This window comes from Artibeus jamaicensis, unplaced genomic scaffold, assembly GCF_021234435.1.
Source record: "Artibeus jamaicensis isolate MK-2021 breed Jamaican fruit bat unplaced genomic scaffold, CSHL_Jam_final contig_444, whole genome shotgun sequence".
Taxonomy (NCBI): Eukaryota; Metazoa; Chordata; class Mammalia; order Chiroptera; family Phyllostomidae; genus Artibeus; species Artibeus jamaicensis.
The window spans coordinates 11,342,984-11,365,451 of record NW_026521831.1 but is presented as its reverse complement, the minus strand read 5'-3'; the positions used below and the strand labels follow the sequence as shown (position 1 = coordinate 11,365,451).

The 22,468-nt window shown below is 48.3% G+C and overlaps 1 protein-coding gene across 7 annotated transcripts in view; it reads right to left on the bottom strand.

The window, feature by feature from the left end:
* Positions 1-7,240: 7,240 nt before the first annotated feature.
* The window catches only part of PTPN21 (protein tyrosine phosphatase non-receptor type 21), a 66,334-nt gene continuing 51,106 nt past the window's right edge, over positions 7,241-22,468 (bottom strand). For 6 of the 7 annotated variants that reach the window (XM_053666010.1, XM_037130209.2, XM_037130213.2 and 3 more), the window contains exons 13-19: positions 20,594-22,038; positions 16,397-16,534; positions 15,128-15,349; positions 13,076-13,204; positions 12,646-12,880; positions 12,072-12,232; positions 7,241-10,933 (exon numbers count right to left, since the gene is read on the bottom strand). In XM_053666010.1, the coding sequence (XP_053521985.1) occupies positions 10,805-10,933; positions 12,072-12,232; positions 12,646-12,880; positions 13,076-13,204; positions 15,128-15,349; positions 16,397-16,534; positions 20,594-22,038 (2,459 nt within the window). In that variant the 3' untranslated portion in view covers positions 7,241-10,804. The remainder of the gene's footprint in view (positions 10,934-12,071; positions 12,233-12,645; positions 12,881-13,075; positions 13,205-15,127; positions 15,350-16,396; positions 16,535-20,593; positions 22,039-22,468) is intronic. The other variant, XM_053666014.1, reaches the window with a different exon arrangement.

Genomic DNA, 22,468 nt, shown 5'->3' with positions numbered 1-22,468 from the left:
CCGGTGTCACCTGCTCTTATATTGTAGAAGGGCGTGACTGCCAGAAGGTAAGAATCACAGGTCACCTCAGGATCTGTCGGCCACGATTTCTAAGGTGTTTTTTTCAGGAGAACATAATTTACCCAGACAGGAGAGGTTTGGTCGGCATGGATCTTGAGACATTGAGTCCAGTCTACAGTATCATTTTTTGCTATCTCAAACCTCAAGGCACTTCTAGATACCAGCGAGCTAATGCCACCTGTCAGCTACCTGGAAATGTAGCCATTCTTCCGAGGGCGGACGTTCTGGCAGACGCCTTCCCCTTACAGCTCATGAATGCTGTGTGTGTCTTGGCAGCCTCGTCTCTAGTTATGTCTTTTCAACCACTTAATTGTTGTAATTGAATATTTGAGTGCCTGTTATACACAGTTTTGTGCTCAGGGACTGAGGAGAATGAAAAAAGGTGAAACGGAATAATGGTCCCAATGTCCTAGAAACTTAGTGATGGCTTCCAAGTGTCCCATTCTCTAAGGCAGGCTTTTTATGCTGCCCTGCCCACATCAGTGTTTCCCAGAAGGTGGTGCATGCCACCGGAGGTACTAGAGCCGGTGACACAGAGGACAGGGCCATGTCACTTGTGGGAGGCTGATCATCACTACTGTGCTCAGGATTCAGGCTCCGGGACAGACAGCAAAGTACAGCGTGGAGGGGCTGTGCACCCAGCCCACATCCCCCATGTCTTGTGCCCCATGTCACCCTGCAGCAGCCATTCCTCGGCCCCCAATGGCCCCTCGGGGCTCACGCCTGGAGCTCTCCTTAACCCTCTGTGAAACCCCTCCTTTCCCCACCTTGCAATGCTCTGGAACCTCCTCCAGTATCTCCAACCCTACCCTTGGCTCCCAGCCTGGGTCTCCCCATCAAGCAGCCTTCACCCCTCCATCCGCTTCCTGGCCTTGGTCCTTCCCTCAGCCCACAGGGCTCCTTTCTTCAGTCCCAGCCTCCCTCTTTGACAAACCCCTCACCTCCTTGTCCAGGCTAGGACCTCACTCACTGCCCTGGGAGCTGCCCACCATAGAGGGAGCTGCCATCTTGCTTAAGGCATTCCCAGTACCTACCTTCTTCCCACCTCCCTGCCCTCCAGGCGAAGCCCGAGACCTACTTCTGCCTGCCCTGCTTTGACAGGTTCGCCTTCTCCATCCCCCAGCTCAGGATGCAGCCCTGTCTCCAGGGTCATGACCTTTCCCAACTTCTGTACCTGTTAGGGTATTTTTGTTGTCATCCTCAGGTCTCCCCTTAGGATTAAGTTTAAAAAGATGAGTCAGGGCCCTGGCTGGCGTAGCTCAGTGGATTGAGCGCGGGCCTGCGAACCAGACAATCACGGTTCGATTCCCAGTCAGGGCACATGCCAGGGTTGCAGGCAGGTTCCCTGCAGGCCAATTCCCAGCAGGGGATGCACGAAAGGCAACCATACATTGATGTTTCTCTCCCTCTCTCCTTCCCTTCCCCTCTAAAGATAAATAAATAAAATCTTTAAAAAAAAAAAAAAAAAAAAAGATGAGTCAGTTGAAAGAAGTGTCAAAAGTGGTTCTTGGATGTGGCAAAGTTGTGTAAAGGCAGACAGCGAATGGTAAGTTTGAGAAACACTGGCTTCGACTCCAAGCATCATCCTAACTAGCTCCCCCCCCCGCCCCCCCCCCTCCTGCTGCCTTCTCCTGCAGCCCATCCTCAGCGCTGCCTTTTGGGCCAGTTGGCCTGGGTCTGATTCTTACCAGCCGCGACGCCAAGCTGGGTTGCAGAGCCTCTGTGCTTCCCAGTTTGCTGAGTGGGGGTAATTACAGGGCCTTCCACACAGGCTGCAGCAACTAATGCTCGGCTGCATGAGAACTGAATGCCAGCCGCTACCATTATTTTAAAGCAGACCGTGCCAACCCCTTCTTTAAACATAAACACACTTTCAGTTTCCTCTTGCTGAAAAGGTAAAGTACGGGCCCTTTTGCGTCTTTTCAGTCACTCTCCCAGGCACCCCACGTGTCTCTCACATCTCATCGCTGGCGCCTAGACCGGCAGAGGTCCTCCCTTTCTGCCTGCATGTGCCTGGTCTGCTCGGAGTATCATTTCCCCTCTGCTGCTCCCTTTCCTTAAATAGTGTTTTATTTTTTAATTACAGTTTACATTCAGTATTGTTTTTGTATTAGTTTAAGGGGTACAGCATAATGATTAGACAATCATATACTTTACAAAGCATTGCCCCTGGTATTTCCGGTACCCATCTGGCACCGTACAGTTATATACAATATTATTGACCGTACTCCCTATGCAGTGCTTTACATCCCCTTGTATTGGGACCACCAATCTACTTCCCAATCCCGTCACCTTTCTCACCCCGCCCCCAACACCCTGTTCTCTGCCCGCTGCCCTCTTGGGTCCCCACTGCCATCCCACACTGCACATAGTAACACTGAAACCTCGAGTGACTCTCCCTGCTGTCCCACCCTCTCTGGGATCTGGGGTGTTTCATCTACGAAGGAATGACAGCATTGTTCACAGGCCCAGTTTGTCTCCTGCCTAGACTATGGGCATCTCAGGAGGAAGAACTTCCTTCTCGGGCCCCCAGGTCCTTGTCTGCTTGAGAATGAACGTGTCTGTTCTCGTTTGAGGGGGAGGGGAGGCTTAGCTACAGACAAAGTTGTGGGGAAAACAGGACGGAAGCTGCCTCTTCTGTTTACACTCAGAAAAGACAAATTCTCCAAGTGCTAGGGAAAATGTAGCAAATGACAAAGTTCCTGAGAAGCCTTACGTAAAAACTCACTTTTTCCCCCCAGTGAAGCCAATCAGAAAAGATCAGAGCAACTGTTAGGGGGCAAGATGATAACTTGCCAAGTGAGTTAATTAGCTGTATGGTCACCAATGAATTACTTTTCCCTGGGCCTGTTTAAGAGTTTGGACTAGATGAGGCAAAGATTTGTTTTAGTTAATTCTCCAGGTCTTCAGAAAGTGAAACTGAAATAACTGACATCCAGCAGCAGAAACACCCTCTCATTTTCCCTCGAGCTGCTACTGTATCATCCTGGGAAGCAACCTGCTAAACTGATTCACATTTCATATTCACCTGGTTCTTCCACAATGTTAGAAGCAGGTGGGTTTACCGTCCAGATTTTCTGAGAGAAAATATATACTGTTGTATTGCTTTCTATGGCTGCTGTAACAAGTTACCACAAACACAGTGACTTGAAAACAAATGTTTGTTATCTTACCGTTTCACAAGTCAGAAATCCTAAAAATCAAAACGTTGCCAGGGCTGCATTCTTCTTGGAGGCTCCGGGCGAGAAAACGTTCCTCACCTTGTCCAGCACGGAGAGGCCAAGGGGCCGACTGCATTCCCTCGCTGCGGCCCCTCCCTCCGCCTTCCAGGCCAGCTGCGTAGCATCCGTCATCACACCTCACTGTGGTCCCCTGCCTCCCTCTTACGAAGATCCTCGTGATGCCTTTGGGCTCACCTGCACACACCAGGACAAGCACCCCATGTCAAGAACCATAGTCACACCTGCCAAGTCCCTTCTGCCACGTAAGATGACATTCACAACTTCAGGGACACGGGCTTCTCCGGGGGTCCATCATCTAGCCTCTACCACAACCGCACAAATCATCAACCGAATAAAAATTCCCTAAATAAACTCTAGTGCAGGGGTGTCCAACACACAGCTCGCACGCAGCCAAGGATGGCTATGCATGTGGGCCAACACAAAATCCTAACTTTGCTTAAAACCCTTTTCTTGTTCATCAGTTTTCGTTAAGTGTTTGTGTATTTAATGTGTGGCCCAGAGACACCAGAAGGTTGGACACCCCTGCTGCCTATTGTAGCTTGGCTGTTTAAGGAGTCGCAAGTTAAGATCTGCACTGAACATCTACTGCTTATTAAGTACTGAGGCTGTGGCCCTCACACTTCACCAGAACCACCTGGAGAACTTGTTAAGGTTGCTTTCTGGGCCGCATTCCCATAGCTTCTGATTAGAAATTTCCAGATCTGCAAAGGGCCTCAAAGTTTGCATTTCTAGTAAGTTCCCAGTGCTGCTATTGCTGGTTGAGAAACGACCCCATCAAAAAACAAAGTGGACATTCAACAAATAACGTCAAGTTCCAGTGCAGGGATGGGAGCGGGAGGAGCTCCGGTGACTGGCTAGTGAGTACGTGAACTTCACTCTTCAAACGTATTAATTGTTCCACAAAGTCCCTAGTGAAGCTGGAGTGACTGGCTTCTGTGGGGACGCGTGATGACAGGTTGGCGACTACTAACAGAAGCATCTGTTATTAGCCCATTATTTTTTAAAAACCCAGTGGGGAAAAAAGACTAATTCTATGCCTCTTTGCAGTAAGATCTAGAATGAAAAAAAGAGGTGAAATGGCTTTAACTGCACTATTGTACTCACACACAAATCGTATCTTGCTCCAATATTTACTTTTATGGCAAAATAGACTAATATGTTCATTTCACATATATTATACTCAGTCGTTTAAACTTATTTGCCCATTAAATGTACATACTTTCACAAACCAGTGACAGTTTAGAAGAATTAAGCTCTTCCGATTATACATTTTTACATTATTGATCATCAGACAATAGCACATAAAAATGCTTTTTAAACTATAAGATAATACTAGACAACTATTTATAGTACCATTTCAAAAAGGTAGAATTCCCAGTGCATTGCTTGAATTATAGGAAAACTTTCTAAGAAAATGTATTTATATAAATATGCTCCAAATTTGGGGTTTGTTAGGCCTATTAAATCATATTAACCTCTGAATTTTTATTTAAAAAGACTTGCTATCTAAATGCTCTGCTAAATTTATTATGTGTAGCATTTGGATTGCTTCAGCTGTTGGCAACTCAGAAATATACAACAAATTTCTGGTTTATTAGAGTAATTCTTCATCTGAACTAAACAGCATCATTCTATTCAGAATCTCTCCGTCTATTAAACACAACAGAGTGAAACACTGAGGGGTTTTTATAGGAAAATATTTAACATTTGCATGATAAAAATGTTTACATTGTGATATAAAAATTACTGGAGAACACAGTAAAAAGGAAAAATATATCTCAATGGCTCAATACTCAATCTTTTGAGAAAGGTTTGACTGTGTACCCAGGTTCCTTAAAAGTTCTAATATATTAATAAATATTTCTACCTCATTTTCAGTGTGTTAGAAATTGAGTATACTCATAATTACATAACAGCTCAATTCTACACCAAGAAATTAAGTTGCTTACTTTTAATATATAACTGGGAAAAAAGCTAATATGGAGATACTCTGATACTAACAGAAAATTTTCAAAAACATTAAGAAACATCCCCATATAGTGACTACTTTCTCTATTATGCCACAAAACCAAACTGTGCCAATGAAGCCCATCAAAGCTCTACCAATCTCCAAGTTGTTACAAGTTACAGTATTTCACCTGCTTTCTTCCTTTCACCTTTTTGTTTAACTCATGTGGGTTTAAGAGTTTTGTACTATTTTTCACGTTGTGTTTATTTACATCTGTTCTGGAAATAAGTTTGTCACCTCTAGAGAACACGCCTTTTCCAGGCTCTTTTGGACCGAACCACTATGGAGCAGGTATTTTTCTAGTAAAACTTCAAAACCATTGGATCCTTTCAAGAGACTTAACTCTGAATTACCACTCTTTAATAACTATTACTATAGAATAATCAACAAAGACTTGTCTCATTCCACGGCCCGACAATTTTAAGTGATTTCTAGTAAACCAGGATAAAAAGGTTGCAGTCCCTCTGCATTTATGACAGCAGTCTCGCCTGCAATATTTGCACTTCTGTGAAAAATGAGTGACTGTGCTTCTATTTCCCATACATTTGTTCACTTTTTCTCAGTTGATAAATGAGCAGATAGAGATGGAGAGCCAGTTAGCATTAAATCTGCACCAGTTTCATCAATGTACCCCCCCAAACTGAAGACTGACCGATCCGTGTTGGGACGAAACCAGATAATCGAAGTCTTTGAATTTCTTCGGTAGTGCAGACCTGCTCCTAAGAGTGAATACTCTTTTTTTTCTTTAATCCAAGTTTTTGGAGTGTGAATTTAAAATACCCATGCACACTTAAAGTATCAATAGTGACAATGGAAATACAGTTGTGGTCTTTTCACACAGTTTAAACACTACCTACCAGTTCAGATAAAACTGCACATCTATTATTACACTGGGATTGTGTTCAACTGCAGCCATTATGGGTACACCATGGTAGAGAGTCAAAGACAAAGGGTGTTAGAGATTTTAAATGGTCCTTTTATATGACACGCCCCAAAGTCATTTAATGGAAGTTAAGGGATAATGAACAAAAAAATTCACCTATTAAGTAATTTTCAAAAACTCAGAACAGTAAGTCAGCCATACTGTTCTACAGTTAGTTCAAACACCATTATTCCTTTTTTATCATTCATTTGTACTTACATTAAAAAGTATAATTTAGGATCAGCACGTGGTTACTCTTTCCATCAACATATTGGAGTTCAGATTTACTCTAATTTTTGAAGACTGAGCATTTTCATTTCTCAACTATACTGGAGTAATTTAAACATTTTTGAAAATATGATGTGCAGCCAGACCCGGAGTTACACACGCGTGCACAGGAGATGCCCTGTAAGTGGGAATGTGCACCCCGGAACTGCCACTTCCTCCGCTGGGTGCTGCGGACCTTCGGCTCCCTTCCCGGACCACCCTCTACTTCCCATTTCATGCCCCGGACAACCCACAGAACAGGGAAGTGGGAACAGGAAACCCAGGGGCTCTATTGCCAGTCCAGACTCCTCCACCCTGCCCCACCTCGCAGCCGGTTTCCTGGGGAGCATCCCGCTCACCTCGTCACATGTCCCATTCTGTTCCCTGTCCTTCATGTGCCACTCAGTATCTGTAACAAACAGTGGGATACTCGCATAGGAATATCTTGGGTTGCTCAAGAAACACTGATCTGTCTGCCTTCTACTGCTTGCAGACACTACTAAGCAGACACAGAAAATTCCTCCTCTGATCTCGCCACCAGGGAGCGGCAGGAAGAAGAACTGCTGTATCTTCTTCCGGGAGTGCGATTACAGGGGCTGGGTCCTGCCCCTGCTTCCCATTCAGCCCTCGAGGTTAAAATAAGCTTCGAGAGGACAAACCGAAAACGTGGTCACCCAGTTACAGTATTGTTCTTAAAGGCAAATATTACTATAGCTCAATAATTCCACATACATCTGAACCTTGAGAGCATAGTTTTTATTTCAGAACTGCCTGTAGTAATGTACAGAAAACAATGCCAATTTAACAACACAATGACCTCTTCACGTGCTTTCTCGAGTTCTCTCTCCATCCACCCTCCCCCAACACACACCAACTTCAAGCAACTGGACTTTCTGACTTTTCCTCATTTTTCTCTAACTGTAGACACGGGGGTAAGTAGAACGCTTATCTACAGGAATCTGAAAAACTGATGTTCTTTTGAGAGACATTTTCCCAAGCATAACCCTAATGTACCAATTCCACTATTTTGAAACATCTATTCCTCAGCTCAAAAAAGAGCCCCCTCCAATTTGAATTTTTTTAAAACAAACTTCAAACTGGAAACAGATAGTTTTAGCTTGTTCCACATAAAACCTTGATGAGAAGCATTCCTTCAATTTATAAAGAGTTCCTTTACAAAAAGGCTTTCTAGTCTGATTTTAAAAACAATCTATAGAAAACAGTAAATCTTGTTTCCAGCTGTTCATGCAAATCTCAATTAAACCTCCACTTAATCGGTTGCAGCTGACCTCCAGTTCTATATTTTCATACATATAAAGCTTTATATTATATATAACATATATATTTAAATTTTCTTAAGGTTGTGAACATTACCGCATCAACCCATTTGAAGTGACTGTTTTCTTCTGACAACGAAAGCGTCCAGGAAAGTTGGCAGCACCAAGCCGTCACCACGCAGTCTGGCAACCCAACACTCCTCTCTGGGTTTCTGCCTTAGACCTTGCTCTTTCTGGAAGATTCTAAGGAAGCACAGGTACACCTTCTGTTTTTAACTCTGCCAAAAGGCTGTAAAGGCTAAATTCTAGGGCTTTCTCAATGCTTCACAGTAGATGTTCCAGGAAAAAGTAATGATAATGATTGCAAGTAGCATCTCCAATGATATGCTAAAATGAACGTTCTGTGCTCACCAGCACCAACTGAACTATTTCATCAGAAGATCCCCACTCATCAGGAGAACAGACGCCAGAGATGCCAAAATTTGCCACTGGAAAGCACTGGTTTATAACCTGCTTTTGGTGAAAACATACGTTTTGGTAATTTTGATTTGAAATTAATAATATCAAGGAACTAAAAGACACTAAGATGCTGAAGCATGAGTTTGGCAAAAAGTAACATTCTCAATTCAAACAGAGTGAAACTATGAAACCTGAATGTTTTAGAGTTTGCTCTTGAAAATCACATTATTTCAAAATCCCTAACATGATTTATTTTTATTCAGAAACACTTTGAGAGTCGCTAATGGCAATTAAAAGTTTAAAGACTTAAAAGGGGTGAGAAAAGTACAAGGTCTGAGAAGCTGGGTCGGCCTCGCAACACCCCAAGGTGGACGTTCGCACTGCGACCCAGCCCTGGGCGTTTCTCATCACCCAACTGCGCGGCCCAACACGAGCGCACCACGTGCTGCTGCAGATTTCGTCTCACAACGGCTTCTTGTTGTCCGGGCCCTCTGACTGTTGTAGCCTGACAGAAAAGCATTCTCAAAACACCTACGATGGAAGGGGAAAGTCACCAGAAACACCCCCGTGCTTCATGCGGTGTGGAGATGGGAACCAGTACCATGAAATGACGTTCCCGCCATCCTTCTGAGGGGCTCACCCTGACTATCTGCACTGAGGTCTACTGCTCTTCAAACAGCACTCTTAAAAACGATTTCAGATTTCCAACAACAGTGTGTTCCTAAGTGACAGATGTGCTCACTTGCAATACTCTTTCTCCCTAATACTTCCTGCGTTCCCCACTTCAGCAGCTGGTTTCGGGGTGCTCAGGGCAAGGCAGACCCGCAGGTTCAAAGGAAGCCTGTTGCAGAGCCGACACCACGGACCGCGTGGGGGGTGTCCGCGGGAACTGGAAACAGCCCTGGGATGTTGTGATTGGAGGAAGAGCCCTGGACCCGACACTCTGGCAGCTCCGTGTTCTGCAGAAGCAGCCTCAACAGAAGGAAGAACGGGAGGGCTCCTCCGCTGACCTGCTGACCTGCTGACCTGCTGACCGCTGGGCCAGCCCTTCCCTGCTCGACTCCCACTGCGACAAGGCCATCTTTGCTCGGGCTGCCTGGGCTGCCTGGGCTGGAGGGGACACTCTCCCCCCTTCAGCCTTGTTCTGCCCCACGTGATGGGGGAGGGGAGGCTGAGATGCTAAAACTGAAAAACTGACCTCAGGGTGAAGTCAGGCGTTGGGGAGCTAGTGCCAGAGCAACCTCTGGGGGCCCCACAAGTCTGGGCTGTGGTTTGGGGAGAAGGGGTGAGATTCTTCTTTTCCTTCAGCAACAACAAAAATGATAAAGTTTCCTCAAGGTTTCATTCGATGATAATATAAACTTGATTTTTTTGTCAAGAAATAGAGGTTGAGGTGGAAGAGCCCCAAAGAGACAGTGGGTCACTAACAGTGACAGGCCTGGAATTTCCTGGGGAGACCTACCTCTGGGGGGCAGGGAGCCCCACACTCTCAGCCCCCCACGCCCTGTCCCCACATCTCAGTCTGAGCACAGACAATACTGAGCCCTGTAAAAACAAAGCCGCCCTGCACTGACACCCTGCACGCCCCCGCACGCACTTCCGTCTGGCCACCCTACACGCTCTTACTCCCGACCTCGTCCAAAGTTCCCCTTCTGTTACTGTTACTGTTTCATCTGTGAAGCAACACGTACATTAAAACTCAGCTTACTGGTTTTTTTTTTTAAGTGCTTAAATCCATCCTATGCAATTGTTTTTCATCTCATTTTCAACCAATAAAATCAAACTCATTGAGGTTCATGAATAACACTGAAAAAAAGGAAATCTGATGATTCTGTCCCATTTTTAAATAATGTGCCTTCATTCCCAGCTTGCCCTTAACTGACTTACTTCCGTACCTTAGTGAGTTGAACTCTTGTTTGGAAAATACAGAAGGTACAAATATATAGAATTTTTAGGATAAAAAATTTTCTGAATATAAAAATGCTTTCTAAATGTTTCAAAATAACACTTTTAGACTCTTGTAGTTTGGATTTGATAACTAAATTGTTAAGTACCCAAGGTTTTTAAAAAATATCAAAAGATAATAACATGGTTTTAAATACAAAGTTACAAAGGAACCACTATGTTGGTGGATTATCCTCACGGAAAGTTCAGTTTCTCAACAAGAAAACCCCACATAGTTTAGCCATAAAATAAAAATCCCTTAGCAAAAACTTCGAGAGAGAGAGCTACGTGTGTTAATGATTGCCCGAGTTGCCAGCACGGCTCCGGTAAAACACCGAATCGTCCAGAAAACACAGCCTCCAAGAGGTGTGCAAGTGCCGCCGCAGGACAGAGCGGGGCCGGCCGGGCCCTGGACGCCAGGCCGCCTGCTCCCGCATCTTCCCGGGGGAATGTCCCCGTGGCCCACACTCCGCACACTCCTCAGTGCACTCCGTCCACACTGCGCCTGTTCCCCACGCAGAGCTCTGTGCGGGCGTGTCAAGGGGGAAGTGTGAGTTGAGCACTACACCCTCTTCCTACTGTAAACGCTTCACACGGTTGGGTCCCCTTCGGAAGCTGTGGGAGCTCATATGAGCCTGGAGCTTTTCAGAAACTGGATGAGAACTCTGTACACGAACGTGTACTGGACGAGGGTCTGCACCAGCATCATCCTCTGCTGCCTCAGCATGTCCAGCACCCTTGGGATGTCTAGCACCTGGATTGAGAGAAACAGCGATGAGGGGGTGCACTCCCGGAGAGAGAAGGGGGCGGGGGAGTGGGTGTCCGGGCAGAAATCTGCTTAGCTGGGTAGGAGACAACAGTCTCCTAACCTGTCCACCTTCACATCTTCTATGTATTTTTAGAAAAACGGGGACCTCTTGGCTCTCTGAGCAGCCCCATGATTGTGGGCAAGAACAAGCACCTTACAAAAGGCAGCAAAGGGAGCCAAGAAGAAAGTGGTTCCTCTACTTACTTTCTAAGAAAAACTGTTTGATGTAAAAGTACCAGCTATATCAATGGAAGAAACACTGGGAAAATTCCAGTAACCAGAACTCAAGGAACAAAAATTGCATCTGATGGTCTCACGGGTCATGTTCTGGAAGTGAGCCTACCTGGTCTGCAGAACAATTAAGATGGATTTGGAAGGTTCAAGCTAATTTCCGACGATGTTCAGGGCAAAAACCACCGAACCAATTTCAAACGGCATGGATCTCACCCGTGATAAAATGTGCTCCGTGCTCAAAAAACCACAGACCAATACTGAAGCTCAAGGTGTCACAACACTGGTGGTTACCTGCTTCACCTGTTCTGTGTTGGTTTTACTACAAACACAACAATCGGACTATGAAGAAAGCTATGCTCAGCATTGGTAGGTCCACCAAATCCAGAACATGACCACAGAAATCATGACCCGAGAGGAGCGGACACATGACTAGAAAACACTGGTCAACACACTGGTACCAGGTACCAGGTAGCACTGGAAAAGACACAGAAAAGGCTCTCCGGTCTCTTCACTGGCTCCATCACGTCTTCGTTAGAGAAGTCGAGGTGCTGAAGAAGCCCAAGTTCGCACTGGGAAAACACATGGAGCTTCGTGGTGAAGGGAGCAGTTCTGGAAAAGCTACTGGGGACCAGACAGGCGCTAAAGGTGAATGAGCTGACGGCTGCGAGCCCCCGGTCAAAGCAGCTCTTTAAAAGTCAGATGTAGTTTACTGGTGACAAAAAAAAATCCTACTTGTGGGGGAAAAAATCCCAAGGAATTTCATCCGAAAAGAGCTGTGAGGCCACTAGGTCCTTCTCTTCCCCGACGTCCCCTGCCCCCTTCTCCCCCCAGCAGAGAAGGAAACCAGCACCTCATTGTGCTCCAGGCAGGCGATCATGATCTCCGACAGAATGATGACCCCAGTGCGGCCCACGCCCGCACTGCAGTGCACCAGCAGCGGGGGGTTGGGGCTTCTGGGCTCACTGGTGCTGTTGGTGTGGCGTCGCACAGACTGGATCTCTTCAAGGTACGCTGCGAGGCACCAGTGAGACAGAACGATACTCGGGGTTTAGGCGTATCGACCCTTCTCGGATGATCCCCACTGATGGAGAGGACTCCAGACAAGGGGCGCTGGGTCCCGGCTAACCAAGCCCCCCGCTGACTGCCCGTGTGACCTTGAAGTTGCCCATCCCGCCTGGGCCTCCATTTTCTCACCTACAAAATGCACTGGAGGAAAGACTCACTCACAGCTTTGTGCTCACTACCCAGTTATACCTAAAAACCTTGTGCTAAGCCTCCCCTAAACACCCGAAATCTTTATTTTAAAACAAGCCTGAAGTTTATATGAGACAACATAAAGGACATACTTCAGGAAAGTAAGCCTTCCCCTCCGTGGCTGACTTGACAGGCCCAGCAGAGGCCACGCTGGGGCCCGAGACACTTACATAAAAAGCCCTTGAGGTCCCCCGGGCAGCCGTGCTCCGGCCAGTCTGTGTACTGGAGATGCCAGACTGTCCTCTCCTGCCCCGTGAGCAGGTGCTTCATCTTCAAGCCTGTGGTGGCATAGCAGCCGGAGTCGGTGCGGAACCGGGTGGTGATCTTAAACCTTCCGTAGGTGACAGTGTTGTGCCTGGAACCCAGCCGTGGCCAGTACCTGAAGCTCTTCTCCCTTCCTCCCTCCTGTCACAGACAAGCGCACAGACAGTCAGAACCCCCACGAGATCCAGCAACACGTGGCCTTTCACAGCCGGCGCGTCTCAAATCCAGAATCACCATCCCCACCTGCCTCTTTCCCTGAAGGTCAGGATCCTGAGTAACTGATATTAACTTCGCATCTGAGCCTAAAGAAAACCGATGACAGATTTGAGTTCTTACCTCTTCTGCTGTCACCATGGCTATGATGGCAATTCCCTGTTCCCACACCATCTGCCAAAAGTCCTGGCAGGTGTTCTGTAAGGGCCCCTGTGTGGCGATATAGTCCCATTCAATGCCACTGACAGAGACCTGATGTGAGAAAGGGTGGAAAAATCAGTATGTGTATACGTATGAGACAGGCACGCACGCACATTTGTTTGTGGTAATACTAAAAGGCGAACTGCATCACTCAGAATAAAGACAGGCTTTCATCTGACTCTTTTTCCTTGTCAGTACAGTTTCCGTTTCCGACATCGTTGTGATCTTATGCACTGTGAATTCCCAGTAGGTCTGTGTGACCCGGAGCAATTCACTTTCCTCTCCGCGTGTCGGTTCCCACATCAGAGTGGAAACACTGCCCCCCATGGGGTTGCCGCTGGAACTGCGTCCGTCAACACAGACTGAACACAACCGAAACTCAGGAAGCGGCAGTTCCTGCTGCTGCTGCGGTTCTTCCTCTCCGAAAAGCAGTATCAGCCTCACAGCACCGAATCCCAAACATAATCTCCCCTCGTGGGGAACTAAACACACTGGAAAAGGTACTAGCGACTGAGCTAAAACCTAAGTGAAATGTCAGATGTCCAGGAGAAAATGATCCTTCTCTGTGCACAGGCCTCACCGCCAACCTGCCGAGTGGAGACCAGCCTCCACGATGACACCAGCTGCCCCTTCCGATCCACCCCCCTGGAGAACAGTCGGAAACAATCACCGATGTGGTCGGGAGACCCGGGTGACCTCTCAGCTGCACTCATTTACTGACCGAGGTGACTTTCCTGAGCACCCAATGAGCATGAGGCCCTGGGCCAGGCACTGTCCCCCCCCTGCTCTCACTTAAGGCCAAGGTCAGAAGCCATGGCCTCTCGCCGAGCGCCCACTCAGTGGCAGGCACTGTGACGGTGAACAACAACTAGGGAGGAAGGGTCTGGTGCGAGCCTCAGGGGAACATGCCCGCATTTCTTTCTTCAAAAACAAACACCATGACACCCCACTCGGGGGAGTGGAGGTCTGGCAATCCTGAAGCTCTGATGAAGATTCGGAAATGCCACTACAGAACAATAACACAGCATCGACCAGTTCTGATTCATCTGAACAGGAGAGACGGAGTGAGTTATTCCAGAGAAATGCCCGATTTTTAAGTAGAGTGGGCCGTGTCACAAAGCGCATGCACAGAGTTCCAAGGACCACCGAGGAGGCACTGCCATCCACAGGAGGCCGCCGGGCCTCGTGTGTGAAACCACTCTCATTAAGAACCACTCGCAAGCTAAATAAAATGGGGGGGGGGGGCGGAGAGAACAACACCTGCCATGGAATTGACCCCATTCACGCACTAGAGGGAAATCTCTCCTCCCGCAGGAAGCTGCTGCCCCTCGCCTGCAGGAGCGGTGCACAGCGATGGAGAAGACAGGGCGCGGGCTCCCCTCACTCCGCATAGTGAGTCGTCATCACTCTTCCCCTTTTAATGGTGCAACGTCACCCCACAGAAATGGCGTTATACAATTTCCAGGAAAAAAAGTGGCACTGCCCCTTCAAAGAACAAAATAATGTTTAAAGGAGATCACAGGGAGTGTGCAAAGGGAACAGATGGCACCATTGCAAGTAAAGGCTTTGGGGAAAACACCAAAAACCCCAGACACTTCTGTTACATAAAAACGCATGTAGGGGTGTCATGAGAAAAAAATCAATCCTAGTTTATAAATTCTCTCAGAGGCGACAGAAAGAAATCTTCAGAGATTACAAAGGCAAAGTTCTAAAACTGGGCAGGTAAGCGCTTCAAGTCCTAACACCACGGTGAGGGGCGCGGTGGTTCGCCACGTGGAGAGAGCAAGCGGGACTCGGGTTCTGTCAATAACCACTTTCTATCCAGCCCTGATGTATAGCTTTCCCAGCTAACAGCATAAAACAGGTTCAGGACTAGGGTGTTTCTAGAATACAGTCATGGGTATAATTCCAACAGCCTTGCAACTCAACTCAAAGCTTCACTTTCCTGTCTATTATTCTAACCGCGCCTGTCACCTTAATATGGGAGGCGTTGATGTAACCAGTGTTGTTTTCTTTGGTTGGGACCAGCTCCACTCTGGCGTCGTCATAGGGAAGCACATCTTGGAATCGGTTTCTTTCTGCGTTTTCGGGGAGCCGTGCCGTTGAGCACTCGCCGTTCACCAGCCGTTTTTTAAGAATTCTCTCGTACTCGGTGAATACCATTCCCTGCTCCAACCGCTGCTCCAGAATTTTACACTGTAAGATAGAGGGCGCAGCGTAACATGCGCACAGCCGCACGCTGCGGCTGCACGTTGCAGGACATGCGCACGGCTGCACGCTGCGGCCTCACGTGGCATAGTGTGCGCACGGCCGCACGCTGTGGCCGCACGTGGCATAACATTAGCAGACCGCACGTGGAATTAAATGTGCACGGCCGCACGCTGCGGCCTCACATGGTATAACATGCGCACAGCTACGCGCTGCAGCTGCACATCTATGGGACATCTGAAATCTTGCTCTCTGGTTCAAGTCTAGCACTACCTAATGCTGAAACCGAAGTCAAATTTTCACCAAGCCACAACAGTCACATAGGAAATAATCTTACTGGTGAGAAATAAATGCAAAGTTCTGTTTAAAGATGAAAAATGGCCGTAAGCAATCTGTTGAATTCATTTTCTCTAAATTCATTGTCAGTTTTGCGACCCCTATGAAAAAGAAAAATTCCCCTGAAGAATAAATAGTAAATCCTAGCGTAGAATAATCAATTCCAACATCTATGAACAAATGCTTCAATTTTATAATATGTAATTATATAAAAAACTGAAAATAGTAGTAAATATTGGAAACCATCTCCAGGGTACAGTGGTAAGCAAATTAATTTCTGCTTAGCATAATCCATGCCTCTCTTGGTCACAAAGGAAGTTTTAAAAAAATTCAGCAACCGCTTACTACTGAGGTAAATTTTCAGTACGATGAAAACAGTCAGTGTCTGTTTTCTTGCCTGTGTGTGCTCGTGGGCCTTTGCAGATTTGCTCTAACAAGGCCATAAAAAAATCAAGACTGCCCAGGTGGCTGGAAGGTGGTAAAGAACAACATTCACACACACACTGAACATACTAGCCTGAAATTATACGACATTAGCTATAAATTAGCCCCAATTTTGAAGTCCAGATTACAAAATTCCTTAACACTCATTTGTGGTCACTGAATGCGTTAGGGAAGTCACTAAGGTCCTAGGAAGCAGTTTTGCTGCACTTTACCCACTGTCCCCGGGGGGCGGACGCAGCCCCACCACGTACGTACCCTCTCGTCATTGGTGGCTCTGGCACACACTTCCTTCCCTTCATCAGGCAGAGGCAGGCGAGACAGGGAGAGGCCGTTCAGGGCGGCCAGTTTGAGAGGACCCATTTTTTTTGCATCTACTCGGCTCTTTTTCATTCCCTAGAAAAATATGGGTATGTATATATGAAATATACACAGATACAACCCCTTCGAAAAGAAACCTTCAAAAACGGAGTGAAGCCTGGAAGCAAACTGAGGAGAAAGTATACTCCTCCCCAGCCACACCCACAGTCACTGGACAAGCATTGGGAGGAGGTCCTTCCTTACCAGGCCAAGGCCCTGATAAGTCTCCCAGATAGAAGAAGGTTTTGAAATGCAGTTGGTTTCGGGGTTCTGTTGTAATGAAAGGTGAGGCTCCAGGCAGACAGCATTCCTACACAGAACCCCCAAATTTCAAAACAGGGCATGCCAATAAAATCAGCTGCTGTCCTTAGGAAAGGGTTTTAAATGCAATCAGCTGATTGCAGTACGCTTTGGTGATTTTTTAAAAAATATAAATGAGTCCTTTAAACCACTCCGAAGAAGGAAATGTTCTCTGTTCTGTCCTATGTTGCATTTCAGACGGTGTGGCCTAGATCGATCACCTCACCTCTCAGAACCCCCACATTTTTAAACCAGGACAGTAAACAAGGCTGAAAGCTCCATCTCGACAGCAGGAAGACAGGTGTGAGACCAGCTGGAAGACCAGGTGTGAGACGGCAGCACATGAACAGGAGCTACCTCCTGAACACAGGTGTCCTAAACTCACTGTCAAAGCAAATGCTTTTCTTCTCTAAGGCAAATAAGCCAAGAATGCTGTTTCCTTAGATGTCCTACACCCCCTTGCAAGCCGTAAGTTTACACCAACAGTAGCCCCGTTTTAAAAGTAATGGTTTTCTCAGCTATGTCTCGTAAATGAAACCAGCTCTACCAGCCTGGGAGGGAGGGAGTGGTGGGGAGACAGACACATAGGTTGCTGCACAGGTGAAAACCCCATGATTCCAGTGTGTGCAAAACACAGTGAGCTGTTCTACAACTGGCTGTCTGTTGGGGGAAACTCTGATCTGTAAAGTCTGCCGACTTCCGTGGTGCAAACACTCCCACTGCGGCCAAGTTCAAACTGAACATCAACTGAATCACAAGAGTCCTGAAAACTTTACAGTCAGTTCCCACCAGCCAGTACAAGGTAGTTCAAAATGCCCCAGCATGGACATGCAGGAGGAAGCTGATTGGCTGTAAGGTCAGCTCTCATGACAGTATTTGAATAAAGGGGCAGAGAGTCAAAGTCAGCCTCCGATACCCCTTGCGCAGCCCGCAAAGTACACACCAGAGGTTTTAAATGCACAACCTGCACTGCGATCTCTTAGGTGAGAACCACCACACAAAACTAAGGGTGCAACGAAAAGAAAACCTTCCTGTAGCACTGGAACCAGTCCACTTTCTTGGACAGCAAGCAAGGCCTTGGGGGCGGGGCTGGGTGGGGCACACTGAAGTGCTCCTGCTTGTCTGCAATGTGTTTCACTGTTTTTCATACTGAACCTTAATTCACATCAATGTGTGGACTGAGTTTCTCTGCTGGAACAGTTAAAACAGTATCATGGAAGCCCTGGCTGGTGTAGCTCAGTGGATTGAGCGCAGGTCTGCGAACCAGAGGATCGCGGGTCAGTTCCCAGCCTGGGTTGCAGGCCAGTTCCCTGCAAGAGGCAACCATACACTGATGTTTCTCTCCCTCTCTCCTTCCCATCTAAAGGTAAATAAAATCTTTAAAAAAAAAAAAAAAACAACAGTATCATGGGACAGGGCTGAGCTCTTCGGTCCTCGGGAAGCCAGCAGGTTGAACGTGTGGATGCAGCCACAGTAGTCAGTTAAGCGGGAGCACCTGCTGGGCGCTGGGGTCTCACCGTGTCCCTCCAACGGCTCCCTGAGGTCATCCTTCCTTGACAAGAGAAAACTAAACAGCTTGTCCAAGGTCATATAGCGGCCTCTTTATTTATTTGTATGTATAATACAAATAAATGGTAACTGTGTCAAGACAATAAAAACTACCTTCATTAAAATCAGTTCTGCTGCACCACAGAATTCTGAAGGCATTTTTCATGCCCATCCTGATGGAGGGCGAAACACAACCCGCCACGGCAGGCAGAGCCGAGATGACAGTTCCGTGTGGCGGATGGAGAAGCTGAGGTTCTGCGGCAGGAAGGGTCCGCCCACAGGGCAGACAAGTAATAAGACAGGCAGGCCCTGGGCTCTGACCCGGTTCTCCACTCAGGTCCTGCACCTTCCCCTGCCGCCACAGCTTCCACGCACATCCTCTGAGTGAGGAGACTCCCTTAAGGGAAAAGGGGAACAGAAGCATAATCCAATCACCTAGTTTTATTAATACCGTAGGTCTTAAAAGTCAATGAGAAGGAAAACTTGTGTTTTTAGAGACCCAAGCTGACCAAAGTCCTCAGATATAGCAGACAACAGGCTTGAATACTGGACCATCCTCAAATAAGCATCATCTGGGGAGAAGACCTGGGTCACCTAAAGTGATGGACGGTTCCTGATGTAATGAGAGAAGAACACTAACCACGAAAGCAGAGTTACTTTGGAAGTCACGCCCACAGCCTGTTCCCACCCTCAGTCACCGATTATGAGCCCACACCTGCAGCCAATCCGAGACACTGCCCTTCACTGTTCAGCTCGGTGGGTAAGAATGCACTCCCCTCAAAAAAAATTAAAAGTAAACGGAAAACTCAAAACTGAAGTTCATTAAAAAAAACACATTTAAATAGATAGCACTGTTGTAAGTTTTAGTTTATGTATACTCAGCTATTTCATAAGTAATAATTCACAGTAATAATTCACAGTGTGTGAATTATTTTCCCACTTATGGAGACATCCGCAGCACCTCTGAGAACCACACTGGCGATGGGCCCTAAGGTCTGAGTTTGCCGTCTAGTAGGGACGCGGTGTCCTTGCTGCAGGACACTGGGAGCGACTGGGAGGCGGACTGGTGAGGTCAGCTGGAGTCGGGCAGGCCAGGCTGCAGGGCACGAGGAGTGCAGCAAGATGACTCACGGTGGATAAGCTGACGTGACAAGGCCACCAACGCTTGGCCAAAGCTTGGGGACTCAAAAGTTAAAAGGTTTCAGTAGATAGACAGAGAACAGCAAAGCTGAGATAAGCAATTATTACTTAACAAAATATCATATACAATACAACTGGATGCAGAAATGTAGCAAATGAGAGAACGGGTTGCAGAGATAAACGTGGGTTTAAAAGTCCAGTCCAGTCCCTCACTAGCTGCGCGACCTTGGGAAAGCTACTTAATATCTCAGAGTCTACTCCCTCATCGCAAGAACAGAAGGTCTGTTCCATCGGGACGAGTTAGAGCAGATGGCATGCTGGGCACCACACGCTGGCAATGGCCACTAGAGATGACGCTGTGCTTTTATACTTTGCTTCCAATCAGTAAGATATGCTTAACTAGCTCACGGTTATTTATTATACTGACTATTAAACTTCTCAGCTGTGTTTTCTACAAGAAACCTTCCTTGGATTCTCGGTTCATTTCATCTTTCTTTTAAAGAGACCTGAGCTTTCTTGACAATGTAGCACCTTTCCAACTCTAGGATCACTGGAGAGCTCTAGCCCTCAGAGACCACGGCCCAGCACCTGCAGCTGTAGCCACACGACTCTAACATAAAGACACGTTAGGGACACCCCGAGAACGCTGCTCTCAGACATCACTCGAGCAAACCAGCAAACGGAACATATGCAGCCCTGGGCTGCTTGCATCAGCCACGGGGGTTGTTAACAGGGGCTAACAGAGCAATCTGGGCTCACGTCACCGGGCCTTAGCTTCCTTCTCCCTCATGCTGCTTTGCTGAAACATTCCATTCATTCTTTCTGCTCCACTCCACACAGCTTCCAAAATCTAATTATCTCTAGAAAAACCACTAAAATCTAATCAATCTCTATTACTTTCACAGATAATCAAACTCAAATGTGTTCCAAATAAGACAATAATACAGTAGAGAGCAGGGAGGGGATTAAAACAGTTAAAAGAAAAAAGCTGGAAACGTCAGTAGTGAGTTGAAGACAAGACCCATGAAGGACAACAGGTGTGGAGAAGAGGCAGGTTGAAAGGCCGTTCAGGGCTGGCCACGGCAGCCCAGCACGTGGAACACTCACCCCTAACGGCGGAAGTCCTTCCACGATGGTCTTCTTTCCGGAGAGGAGGTCGGACACAGGCCTCTTCTTCAGAGAATCCCTCCTGGCCCGGTACCTCCCCGACGTGGTGAGGTCAGACTCGGACATGGAGGGGGTGAGCAGCCCATCTCTCCGGGGCCGCTGGGCCTCCGCCAGCAGGCGCACGGGGCTGCCCTCCCTCGCCCTCCTCTCGGCCTCTGTGACCTGGGACTTGGGCTCGAGAATGTGCAGAGGGCCGACGCCCGGAGTGACGGAGGCGCAGGAGTAGCCCGCCTGCGGCTCTTGGGAGTAACTGCCCCGGGGCTCCCGTGCCCGTGGGGAGAGCACAGCCGGCGCTCTGTGCTCCTCCTCGAAGTCCTCCTCCTCCTCCTCACTGCTGTGTATCAGCATGGTGGCATCCGAAAGGGACTTGTTGTGGCCGTATCTCAGGCCTTCCTGCCCGGCCGTCTCTCCCCGTTTTGTTCTTTCGGGGAAAACGTTTGGCTGGGAGCCTGCGGAGCTAGCCCGTGGGGCCACGTCCGCGGCCGAGGCCGACATGGTCCTCTCCTTGAGCCTCATGCCCTCGAAGCTGTGAGTCAGCCCCGCGATCTCGATGCTGTTCCTCTTCTGCAGGTGCGCGTGCCGGGCCGCGGTGAGGGGCTCGCTGACCTCCTGCAGGGAGTGAGCCACCGGCAGGCTGTCCTCCTGGAAGGTCTGCACCGAGTGGTGGACGCGCCGGGTGATGAGATCGGGGTTGCTGCTGCTGATGTAGAGGTGGCGGGACAGGTCCGGGGTGCTGTTGGCGGGCCTCGGGGGCGGGTAGGGCGGGGGCGGGCGGTACACCTGGGTCCTCATGATGTTTGGGGCCGGGTAGTCCTGGGCCTGGAGCTGCACGTTGGTCAGCTCGGGCACGCTCACGGCACCCACCACGGGCCGCCTCTCCGCGGGGTAGGGGTAGGGGGACTGGCTGTGGAAACTGTAGTTCAGGCTGAACGGGCAGTGGGCCGCCGGGGGCGAGGCGAAGTGGGCGTGCTCCCGGATCTCGGGCTGGCTGTAGACCAGAGCGTCGGGCCGGCTGTACGCGTAGGAGCTGCCGATGCTGAGGTTTCTCAGCGAGTGGCTCTGCCTCTCCGCGTGCCCCAGCCCCCGGTTGAGCTGCTTCATCACGGTCTCGTAATCGGGGGTCGGGCGGTAAGAAGGGGGGATCAGCGCGCTGTGTCGATGAGACGGGACGTAGTCGGGTCTCATGACGTCGCTGCCGGTGATGCTGGGGTTCGAGGACATGGGCGAGGGCTGCAGGTAGGGCTGCGGGCTGTTCAGGGAGTTCGTGCTGTGTGCGCTGTAGACGCTGCCATTCCGGATGCGGCCGCTGAGGTCCATCTGGGCTCGGTCCAGGCTTGTCTGAGAGTGACAATAGTAACCGTTCTGGTTGGTCACAAAGAGGTTATCTGGGGGAAAAACGTTTAGAATGTATTTTAAAATGAGATTTTTTAAAATGTATTACATTGGACTAAATACTGCAGACAGATATTGAGACGGGTCTTGAACGTTGATGACATTTTCAGTGTCGTTTGTGGAACTGCATGCTGAAATGACCTGGCTTTCCCTCCCCGCACACCAAGTGACACGGGGCACTCACTTCCTGGAGCCTCGGCCTCCTCATCCACACACTGGGGGCGGCTCTGCCTGCTCCAAGGGTGGTGCTCGGCCCGCGGCCCCCCAGCAACCATTAGCCAAATCTACGTCCCATCTGAAGAATACGGTTGTATCACAAGCCCTGTATCTGTCTGAAGTCAAAACCGTGCTTTACGAGACTTCCAAACATGTAACGGACTCCCTGAGATTCCAGGGAGCCAGAGGCAGGGCCGTCACTGCAGG